This window comes from Pogoniulus pusillus, chromosome 18, assembly GCF_015220805.1.
Source record: "Pogoniulus pusillus isolate bPogPus1 chromosome 18, bPogPus1.pri, whole genome shotgun sequence".
NCBI lineage: Eukaryota > Metazoa > Chordata > Aves > Piciformes > Lybiidae > Pogoniulus > Pogoniulus pusillus.
Window position 1 is genome coordinate 19,543,180 of NC_087281.1, and position 12,110 is coordinate 19,555,289.

The following is a 12,110-nucleotide window of genomic DNA, read 5'->3' on the forward strand; positions in this document are numbered from 1 at the left end:
ACACTTCTATTATGTGATAGCAAATTTGCACAATGTCCTGAAAAAAAATATAAGGGCAGGTAGACATTTGCTTGTGGGAGGTCTGCAGGGTTTTGCTTTCTTTTCTAATTATCTTGCTCCTTTGTTACCAAAAATTGTTCTTAAACCTGCATTTGCTTTTAAAATTCACCCTGTTAAAAATACCTGAGATTCACAAGCGACTGATTACCAGATCTGGTACTGCCTTCATGTGGGGGCTGAGTCCCCTTCAGTTGTGTCTCCACAGCATGGCAGGGATCTTCACGATTCCCCCTTGGAATCACTGTGTCCACTTACAGGCAAACAAGTGAGGCGAGAGTGACCTTAGAAACCAGCATCTTGGCGCTCTTACCCTGACAGGGGAAATCTTTCTTAAAGGCAGTTTTGCTGCACAGTGAAGTATTTTCAAGATCTGGGGCTTTGAGGGGCAGCAGGAACTGTGTTCCAACACCAGCTCGCCTACAATGCTGCGAGCCCTGGTGCTGGGTGGCTAGCAGAGTGAGCCTCACTACCAGATGCCTGGCGGCGGCAGCACCCACCCCGCTTTCCCTATCAGTCACTGGCACTGCTGGGCGCGATAGGCTGCCCTCTGTTACCTTGGCAACCGGCAGATGGGGACTTTGGCGGGGTCAGTGGGGAGACGGCCGCAGCAGCGTGCCGGATGAACCACTCAATAACAGCCCTTTCAGTTCTGACAGCTCTGCTCTGCCTGGCCAGAAGTAGTTATCAGATTACTTGTATTAAAACCTAATTAAGATGTGTGCCAGTAAATGCAGCATGGTTATTGGATTTGGTGATTTAGCTGCTGCAGGTTGCTGCAATCCAATCACACCATTTCAGCAAATTCAGCTCCACAGAGTAGAGTGAGAACGTTTTACATCAGTAACTCCACTGTGCTGAAAGAGTAAATAACCTTTTAATGCCTCTGCTGTGTCAAGGACTGATTCCTGCTGCTGGGTGAATGGGCAGTACTCACAGGTCCTTGCATATTAATTTCTTTCAAATCAACTTTAAAACCCAGAGGAGGACTGACAGGTTGTATTAGCTTTTCCCTTCACCACAGATTGCCTGTGGATTAACTGACCTGTTCATTCCTCAGGGCAGGGAGCTTGCAGCAAGAGCCTTGGGGGGTGCCCCTTGTTCAGCAGTGTGTCTTTACAGAAAAGAAGGAAGTTTCAGGTTTTCTTGTCTAGCTTCAGACCAAGGGGATGGCTAAATGCAGCATTGTTGGTGCTAGTCCAGCTTTGTGGTGCTGCATGCAATGGAAGTTCAAAGTTTATTCTTCTGGGTGAAAATCAATCACCTTGATGCCAGAGCTCTGCTTTATGCATGATGTCCCACCTAGTTTCTTCACAGTGTTGCAGTGGTTGTTTACCAGCAGATGTCAAAATATAACAAAACCTACCTAGCCCTTTTTATTTAATTTCTGGACAGGCTAGGGTGTAGCCTAGTCTCAGAGCCAAATTTACTGCTGTCCAAAGTGAGGGATGTAGTCTTTCATAGCTGTACAAAGCAGCGAGGTAACTGGAGGCATTCTGACATAAAGCTGTATACATGCTCCAAGTACTGAGGATCAGAGTAAAACATTCACCTTGAAGGGTAAGTTGCAGCTAGTGTTGCCTTAGTTTTGTTGTTCTGTGGAATCACCAGTCTGACAAAGCTGCCTCTTTCCTGCCTCCCTACAGGAACGGGAATTTTGTTTTAGAGTGGCAAATGGAGAGTTGTTTGAAGGGCACCATCACAATCAAAAGGGAGCTTATTCCTTAGTGCCAGATTGCCCTGTAAGTAGTCCAAGCTTAAATGAGGTACAAGAGCTGTATGTGCCTTGAAGTAACATTACAGAGCATGGAGTCCGTTCCTGCCCTTTGGCACTCCCAGGCTAAGGAGGAGCAGCCACTCGCCATCCCAGCTGGACAGATCTTGCCACTTGGGTGTAAACAGGATCTCATTTGGAATGGAGGGTGAGGATACGGTGGTCAAGACACTGCAAATGTTTGCTGGTAGGTGGTGCTGCCAAAGTGAATGTGGCGACCGTGCAACCTCACTCGCTCGTATTAGCAAAATGTGCAGAAGGTTCTGTCACCCAGTTGTAAAAATGATGGCAGGCATCGATGTGCAGTTGTAACATATGGGAAGTACAGTGAATGTGGGTGGAGCTGTTCATTTCTCATCTTGAATCATTTACGAGATCAGCAGGCAGGCCAGATACAATGCATATGGGAATGTGTGGCTGTGCTGCACATGTCACACATAATAGCAGATACTGTGAAGAGGGCCCACAGCCTGTCCTCAGGAGCTAAATGCACCGAAGCAGGCTGGTAGTCCCAGCGTGTGGACCGAGGGCCAGCTTGGTAGCAGTTTTGGGAGAGCAGACTGGTAAACAGGGACTTCACAGAGCAAGATCTGCACTGACTAGAACTACTTCTTCGTTATCCATCATGACCCAGAACTGCAGAAAGAAATGTTACAAACCTCGTACTCTAGCACTGGAGATAAATACAGAGCAAAGTGAAGTTGTGGCCTGCAAGTCCAACCCCACTTGGTGCCTTTCTCCCTCTGCTCAAGGAGACAGTCTAAATGTAAATGCGGGGAGTGGTGAAGTTACAAAGCAGAAAAGCAGACCTGAGTACTGTGGTCATAAACAAAGATTTCTCTATATTAACATATCTGAATCACCCTTTCATGATCGGAAGAGATATAGAGCTTTCCAGTAGAGCATACTAGGCTTGTATCCACTAATGGTTTTAAAATTGTCACAGGCTGCCGGTGAGTATCTGGTAGAAAGTGGGGGTTTTGATGGAAAATTCACATGAGCTGGAAGTGGCTTATCTCCATGTGCCAGAACTGGAGGAAATTCCTCACACCAAAGTAGTATCATTTCAGCTGGAGCCTTCTCTCTGCATGGGGAGAGGAACACTTGGGAAGGGAATATCCTTGGGACTGCATCAGCAGTGTTTGGTCTTGCACCGGGAATGGGCCCTGCTATAGCAATGGGCAATGCTTATCATGTTGCTGCAGAGATATGAGTCAAAGAGATTATGAACTTATCTTTTTCTTCATCTGCCACTTATAATAATTTTGTGCAAGAGAGTTTCTCATTCTTAGAACACTAACAGAATGGGAAATTGTTAGTTGAATGTAGAAATCAGCAGAAACTTAAAACACTAAGGCCCTGAATCCAGACTGTAGTTGGTAGTTGTTAAGTTGGGCACTTGTGCTATGAGGAGTATTTGATGGACTCAAGATGTTAGATAGAGCAGTGGTAGAGCTCTTCTTTGGGCTGTGTGAAGACATCAGTTCCCAGTTACACCTCCCTACCAGTATTGCTATAAAGTAATAAGTAGTCTAGAAATAAAGGACTAGAAGATGTCTTTATTCCAGATGAAGAAGTGCAGTAAGGTCACATTTCCTCCTCAAGTTAAAGGAAATCAATGGCAAAGTAGTGAGCAGAACTCAGCTCTCCAGTCTGAAACTACATTGCCTCCAGCAAACACCATCATTGTTCTTGCTCTCCCTAGGAGCAAGATGCTTGTGGGAAAGCTATCGCCTTGAACAACAAAACAAAGAACAGTAAAAAGGTGGGATTCTGTGGGTTTGGATTTTGTTCTGGCTTTTTGAAGTTCAACAACCCTGAAATCACCTTTAGTAAAGAAATGAAGCATGAACAGCTCCTGTACCAACCTGGTATAGTTTGGAAGCTATAGGAGTGGTAAATTAAGCTCAGAGTGTCTAAATGTGTATTTAGTAGAGTGTCCTGTGCTATCAAAGTGGTGGTTTTGTTTGCTTCATTGGACATATACAACCAGCTGTCGCTGTTTGCAGCTAGATTAATTTAGTTTTGTTCTGATCCCCAGGAGATATTCCTGCAGCTCCTTAAACCCCTTTTGAATGGAAATGTTAGCAGAGTAACAGGACAGTGTGGAATATGGTTGGATGTTCACTGTTCGCTATGTGATTGTTGCAGTTTGATTTTAAGGAAGTTGGCTGTCAGATACAGATCAGCAAATACTGGTTTTGACAAAGATTTCAGCAATTTCATTTCAGCTGGATTGTCCTAGCTCCTTATCAAGAGATTTGGGGGTGTTTACTAATGCAGTTATTTGAACAATCCTGGCTAAGAATGTGGATACTCAAGAGTGATTAGCTTTGATGAGTTATGACAATTATACAAGTCAAAACCACCACAGAGAGCTGAAATTAAGAGTCAGGAAATCACATGCCTTAATTATAAGTGTATAACTAATTCCATTAAAATCACAGCCTGCCTGAGTGACACAACCTAAAAACTTTGTTTGGCTGAAGGTCTACTTCGGTACTTTGAGCAAGAAATACTTTACAAAAGCAAGTTTAGAAGGAAGTTCTTCCCAGAGAGAGTGATTTGCCATTGGAATGGGCTGCCCAGGGAGGTGGTGGAGTCAGTGTCCCTGGAGGTGTTCAAGAAAAGACTGGATGAGGCACTTAGTGCCATGGTCTAGTTGATTGGACAGGGCTGGGTGCTAGGTTGGACTGGATGATCTTGGAGGTCTCTTCCAACCTGGTTGATTCTATGATTCTAAGTGAAAAGTTTAGACCTAAACTTGACAAAACCAGAGTCAGCTTCTGCTCCCTAACTGTTTAGATGTTAGGATTTTCCCTAGACTACTGTTAAAAAGCTGCTGAGATACCTGAAAGGACTAATTAAAGACATTTCTATTTGAAGAGTGAAATGTATTAAATGTAGAAACACAGTTTCCAGCCTTTTTTGTGCTTAGATCCCATGCAGACAGGGTTTATTTTTTGTGTCAGGAGTAATAGAGTCACCAAGGACATAATGCACCACACTGACCTTTTGGATTAAAGGTGCAGTTGCCCTGTCTACAGTAGTGTTGTCCTAACTCTGGCACTTGTTTTTCTAGTGTAAGCAAAAAGCCTCTGCATGTTTGTGTCTTGATACCTGCCAGCTTGTTCCCTCTGTTTTGCAGTCCCTGACGAGGAGCTCTGGGGAGTGATGGGCTCTTTAGGTGCCACCTCAGGAAACTTTGTTATGCTGTTAAAGGATAGATGCTGATGTGCTTAACGCTAAGCTTTCTTGAAATAAGTGTTGTGCTCCATAATGAGTTGTGGACATTGAGCAGGTTGCAAAGAGCAGTGGACAGAAAGGAGAAATGTTTGTCACTTCAGGCCCAGTTTGTCAGGGGGTTGGGGTGTTTGGATTTATAATCTGGGTTAGTGTGTGTGCTTCAGGAAAAAGGTTACTGCATCAACTACAGTGTGTCAAGCTTGTTAGCTACAGGTATCAAAATGGAGTCCTGCAGTTCCCACTGACTGCATGGCAAAACAAATTTGCTGTCCTGTCATTTTAAAGCTTTAAATTAGAAGTGCAGACCTTTAAAAAGTGCCCATTTAAAGTGTGAAGATGGAAAATACTCAATACCCATTCTCAGACTAATACTTTTGTCTCAGCCCAACCACCAGACCGAGCTGTGTCTTCTGGGAGCTACACCCTCCAGGGCAAACATCAAAGCTTCTACTGTGAACTCCAACTTCAGATGCTCTGCAAGCCTTTTATCTATTTTTTTTTCCCAGGTTACAGCAGCTTGACAAGCACTGCCAGGCCACTGCCCAGCAGTTAGTGGAGCTGCTCAACAAACAGAATCAGCTCTTCAAAGAGAAGCAGCTGCTTACAGAAGAGGTGCAGTTTCTGCGAACACAGGTACTGTGCCAAAAGAAAAGACAGTCCGAGGGGAATGTTCTGCAGCTTTAGCTGAGAAATCTGCCAGCAGTCTCACTTCAGCCGTTAGACTCTGTTGCTGTTGTTGCTTTAAATAAGGCATTACCTTATTAATAAAATACAAGAAAACCCCATGCAGTTGGAAGGAGACTGGTAGCTGGACCTGAGTTGTACTTAAACCTAAACTAAATGAAGAAAGTGTTTCGAAATGACAGCAAACCAGCAGAAGTTATTCTTGGTGACAGTTCCTAGCTTTCTTGTCAGATTTTATGTTCCCTTTTCAGAGAACAAATTATTAACCACTTTACGGTTACCCCCCACCCTCCATATTTTTTCAAGTAATTTATTTTTCCTGCTGTTCCATTACAACTTGCCCGAGTGTGAGATGGTGAGGGTGAAATCAGTCTGAGCACTGTCAGTGTACTGCACCTCCAGCAGGATTGACTCTTGATTCCAGTAGCTTTGCATGAGCTGTTACTGCCTTTTTCTTTGGCCACTGCTCTTCTGTCAGTCAGTGCTGTGGAAATAAGGGAGAAGGCTGCATGGTTTGGGTTTTTTCTTTGTCTACTATTTGTTTCAGTAAGAGGGGAACTCACAAGCACAGAATGAGGTTTCCAGTACAACTACCAAATAATGAAACCCACATTTTGTGACTAAGTAAATGAACTAATTCAACCATATCATAATGCTTTCTAACTTGCAAACTAGCGACTTTGCCCAGAATTACTGGAGTTCTGTTAACAGGGTAACAAAAGGCATTCAGTGCAGGAACTCTGGTCCAGCAGCACAGCCAGCAGTGAACAGAACATGAATTGTTGTAGAACCTTAAAATATTTAAATGGTACAGGGTTTTAGTAGGCTTTTTAGCTGTAAGATTTAGTAAATGTTTAACCTAAGAGAATAATAACCATACTTTGTTATGCCTTTAATCAGGTCAGTGTCTTTGGTTATACAGCACTTCCTATTGTAGTAGACAAACTTGGTAGCTCAGGGTAGTGTAAAGTTATCAGCAGGTAGTTAACTACTGGCAAATTCCAGGGCAACCATACTGCACTCTCTGTAAGAGTTTAAGGAGATGTATGTTCAGAAAGGAAAATTAACATTTCTGTGCAAGGGAAGCACTCTTGGTTAATGTGATTTTACATGGTCCACTGGGGTTTTGCCAGTGCTAAGCTATTTTATCTGGAAGCGAGTGTGCTTTTATGATGTTGGGCAAAAGTACAAAAACAATACAAAAGGGGAAAAAATCATTCAGATATTACGCTGCTATCAAGATTTGAGTGGCAAAAGCTTCTTCCTTTGTGTTCATTACAAGTTAATTGTGCTCCAGAGGATACTTTTTGAGAACACTCAGAGGAGAAGAATGATGTAAAAAAATTATTACAAACCGAGTGATAAAAATCTATTTGCAGCTATTTAAAGGAGCAGTGGTTCTCTGGGAACTGGAACTCAGCCCAGAAGAGCTGCTGGAATAGCAGACAATTGGTTTAAGAAAACTAAAGAACAGTTCCCCATAAATGGGAGATTTTAACTACAGACAGAGCTATGTATTGCAGAACTGGTGTTGCTCCAATGCACAAGTGACATTACACTCCACATTTACTGTGTTGTTCAACAGATCTCCTTTGTAATATTTTTTGGGGGTGGGGAGAAACCAATCCTATCTGATCTTTTAAAAATGATGTAAAATGCACCTCAGAACATAAGCTGTTGGTAACTGCAGCTGCCTATTTCAGGAGAAAATTCGGGATGCAGAGCTCAAACACGATACAGATGGAACCAAGTGAAAGGCTGGGACGCATCAAGAGAAAGGAGCAGAAGTAGGTGGTTTTTCTATATCCTATAGGGGGAGAGAGGGGAGGGAGAAGAGGACTAAAACTATTTGCACATGTGGGTTAAATTTGGCAAACTTTTCAAGACAAAAGGGAAAAGAACTGCTTGAAATATTTGGGGGGTTGAAATTGTTGGAGCTTTTTGTATTTGGTTGGGCTGTTTTAAGCACTTTAAATTTTAGGAGAAGGACTGTATGACAAAGACTCTTTTGCCTGGCAGAATGTGAAAAAGAAAGGGGAAAAAAAAAAGGTCTTAAAGATTTAAATTTTGAGAGAAAGGAGGACAAACAACACTTGGCAAGGTGGGGAGCTTCCAGAAGAACTCAAGTTTTCTCATAGGTACTTTTTGGTCTGGACAATCACTGGGTGTTTGTCTTTTGATTTGCAATTGGTTAGCTCTGTCAAGTCCAATAGTGTTTTCTTTCTGAGGAAGCAGAATCCTCTCTATTTCTTCAGCAAGGCTACAGTTTGTTCTGTAATTAATCATAAAAATTAGTGTCATGTTGAAGGAAACACAGAATTGTCTATGGAGCAGTGCTGTTGAAGACACAGTACTGCCACATATTTAGAGCTGTTTCTGTTGCCTCACAGGAGTTAAGTGTGGGGGGGTTAATTTACAAGTCTGCAATTTTAAAATTGCATCATTTGTTTCAATCTAGCTGACCTAAAAGGTGGGGGGGGGAGGCAAAAAGCAAATCAGCACTGACAAGCTCATAACCTTCATAGGATTTGTCTTCAAAACTCAGGTTATACCCACTGCAGTTTTGATGTCTGTTGTTAGTATTTGAAAGAGGAAGAAAATACCCAGTCTTTAAATCCAGCCACATTCTAGTCTGTTGTTTTCTCTTTGAAAACTTCTTAGACACTGTGAAGAAAACTCTGGGTTTTATGATGACTTCATCATAAAAGATCCTGCTATGTGCTGGATTCCCTCATAGGCAACATGAGTTGAAAGGCTGTTTAGCAGCCTTGCTGAAGGAGTAACCAATGCAACTACTAGTATTTTTCAAAAACATCTTTCTCAGCAGTGAATGACATGCTTTAAAAATAATAACAGTGTTAAAGCTCCTATTACTGAAAGAGCCTCAGCCTTATTCCAGAATAACTCCCTGGCTACAATGGGATGAAGATACATTCTAATTTTCATAGAGCTGAAAAGGACCAGCATGACAACATCACCTGACCTTACAGCATGGGCTGTGTATCAGGCTGCTACACTGATATTTAATAGATAGCTGTAGCACCTTCAGGTCCATGTAAAGCTAGTCAAAGGTTTAGTTGTGGGATTTACACTTCTGGTTTTGAAAGTTTGCAAAAGATTCAAGTGCTAAGTTTCTGCTTTTGAAAGTCTCTCTAACATTGCAGCACCACATCAGAAGGGTGGGATATTTAGCTCCTCACCCGTACAGGTACTAAATGCAAATGTGTGTAGGATAGCAAACACCCAAACTGAGGTTACTACAGACCTTAGCCCTGTCCACTCAGTATGTTCCTGAAAGGTGGGATGCTCCTCACTTGTAGACTTTGCCTTAGCATCCATCAAGTTTGACAGAAATACATTGTCCTGGTTGATAATTCCCTTTGGATCCCTGCTGCCAGAAGGAGTTGCTGGGCATCTCAGCCAGTGAGAGCACATGGACATGACTCAGACTTTCGGAATTACCTCCAGCTAGGGCTGTCGTTGCACACTGCTGCTCTGCCTTAACACCCTGAAGATAACCTCCTGCAGGCTAGCCCCTCCCTGGCAGGAACTCAGGACTGCCCTGTGCTCTCTGTATGGCTGAGCCACTAAGGCCAATCTCCTCCCTCACTACAGGTGTCTTCTTCACAGTGAGTTTTCCTGTGACCAGAAATCCTTCTAAACAGAAGTTTAAAGATACTCACCTGTGTCTCTAGCACCATCTTCACCACTGTAGTCACTTGATGGGAGGTACTGTCAGAATTGCATCTGTTCCCGAGCAGTGCTTTTGTTTTCTTGCATCATCATGAATGTTCAGCGAGGTCCCAGCAGTGAACGTAATGCTTGATGTGCTCCTAAGTATCACAGTGGTTTTGTAACATATAATGAAAGAAAAAAAGGTCAACAAAGGGAGCTTTATGTCCAGGAAACGAGGTCATCCATCTCTCATGCTGAAGTGATTCAGGTTGATCTTGACATGGCTCTCAACTGTTCTTCAGGAGCCTCGATGACTACCTAATTTTTCTGGGGGGAGTAGGTTAGTGTAGTCTAAATGAGCAAAGTAGTGCCTCTTGATGTTTGTAACAGGAAGACATATTCCACAGACAGGGGGTGGCTGTTGAGGGTTGGGGTTTTTTTGTTTGGTTGGGATTTTTTTGAGCAGGCAAAAAGAAAATCATTGCTTTACAGATGGAGTTTAGTCCGAGATGATGAATTATGACAGGAGTGGATACAGGCAGACCTCTGTTTAATGTCTAACTGCCCTGACATGACACTTCAAATGCTGCATCACCTGGTACTTAGCTCTTCAGTTTGTGAATCTGCAGGTGTGGGAGGCCCACACCTCCTGTAGTAGTGTCTTGCCAGTGGGCAAAGAACGGGAATAACTTAGGAGCTAAGCCTCATCCTTCTGACAGCTCCACCTTGTTTTTTTGCAGCTGCACAAACGAGGATTGAAGCACCTGAGTGCTTTCTAACCAAACAAGAAGCTAGTGCCTCCTCTCCTCTCACAGCAATTAGACTACTCAGCTGGCCATGCCTGTGCTCCTGCAAAAACTTCCAACCCTTATACCTAAGAATACCCAACCACACAGTTAAAACAAATGGCAGTGAGAGGAGGAGGAGGGAGTGTCAGCAGGAACTTAGGCAATTTTTGCTGCAGAGGTCTGCTCCTTGAATACCAAAGTAGCTTGGGAGGAGGAGAAACTTTTAAGACTGGGAAGCCTCCTGACTGTCCAGTAAAAAACATCTTTGCCAGTTACCAGGATATTAGGAGTGACAGATTTGTGTCTCTTCAATCTCAGACCTGCAGATCTTAAGTGACTGCTTTAGCATCCAGACTGTTGTGGAGTGGGATATGCTGAGACTCTAACAGTATCTGTGCTTTATTTTTAAAGCAGTTGAGGCAAGGCTGTAGTCAGGTGAAAAAATGCCCACTTCAATCAGGCTGAAGTGCAGCATCTCATAAAGCATTACAATGGGTAGCTGTGGTGACAAGGCATGCAGGCACCCCGAGGCTTTGGAGTGGAAGTATTGGTAGCTAACTGGTTTACATGCATACAAGCAGGGCTAACTAAACATGTTTGGTGGCTATGGGTGTCAAGAGGAAAATGACAGCTTTTTTGTGAAAGACACAGATGATAGTATGATGTTTTGGAAGTTGGATGACACAAAATACTGCTGAGAAGGGGTAGCTAAAAAAGAATTTCTCCCTTGGAGTACAGATGGGCACGCTCACTTTAGTGTGGAGAGTGGTGAGCAAACATGCTGCACTATCAACTGGGCCACAAAGGGCAGCAGTGTGGCAGAGAAGGGGGCAGGTTGGGGATGTCGTAAGCCACCTGCAACAGCAACAACTGCCAGGACATTTCTACAGGAGCTGAGTGTTTGAGGAAAGCTTTTTGCCCTTTTAATCCCTGCCTGTAGTGTCATGCTGGACATGATGCTGGGGGTTACTGCAACATGGAGTTGGTTTCCCCAGTCTGTCACTAACCAGTCACTGAAATGGAATTTAAGCCCCAAGGCTTTCTGTGGCTGTCGTTCATTTTTCCTTGCACTCGTTGCAGACACAACTGTAGCAGTTGGTGTAAGTGCATGTATTTTGAGGAAAAGCTTACTGGGTTCTTTTTTTTAAGCAACTGCAGCTTCATAAATTCTGGGTTTTTTTTAACTCAGCCCTAACTGCCCTACCAACTAAGGGGAAGAAAAAAAGCAAAACCTTTTTAGTCACCTAATGCAAAACCAGCTAAAGTAGAAAGATTATTTCTGTTTCTGAGGTCACTTATATCTCTCAAATTCAAATTTTAGAACTCCAGTGGTTTAATTCTAGGTAGCTCCCCCAGCTCCAGTGAGTCTCATGTTTTGGTATTCAGTCCTGAAGTGTTACCGAGGAGGCCAAAACAACAGCTGCGCAAGAGCTTCAAAGCTCTGAAAGAGCCTTTCCACCAGAGTTTTGCCACCAGCAACCAGGCAGCAGCTTTCTGGTTTGATGTAGCTGTCCACCCCATACACATGCTGTACTATGCGCAGTAAACATGCTCTGACACAAACCTGCCACCTCCTTCCTGGAAGAGAGAGGAGACAAGATCATAGACGTGCCCCAAAACAAGAGCCCAGTTATTTACTGCTAACCAAGAAGAGCATCTAAAGCGCATGGAGATTGTGTTTTTCAGAAACCAAACAACTCCTGTTCTTGCTCCCTGTAAGACGTGGGACCTGAGGAGGCGGCAAGGAGAGCAGACCTGCCAGAAGGGCAGGCTTTGAAGCAGTGCTTGTTTACATTGCACAGCCATAACCATTTCTGTATTGCTCTTCTGAGAACCCACCACAGGCTGAAGGGACACAAATGAGAAGCATGAGCAATGTGATACAA

The 12,110-nt window shown here is 43.5% G+C and overlaps 1 protein-coding gene across 1 annotated transcript in view; it reads left to right on the forward strand.

The window, feature by feature from the left end:
* Window positions 1-12,110, forward strand: part of SDCCAG8 (SHH signaling and ciliogenesis regulator SDCCAG8) — a 111,214-nt gene that overhangs the window by 97,795 nt on the left and 1,309 nt on the right. Inside the window, exons 16-17 of the mRNA XM_064158653.1 lie at window positions 5,584-5,710; window positions 7,465-7,548. Coding sequence (XP_064014723.1) covers window positions 5,584-5,710; window positions 7,465-7,515 — 178 coding nt within the window. The 3' untranslated portion in view covers window positions 7,516-7,548. The remainder of the gene's footprint in view (window positions 1-5,583; window positions 5,711-7,464; window positions 7,549-12,110) is intronic.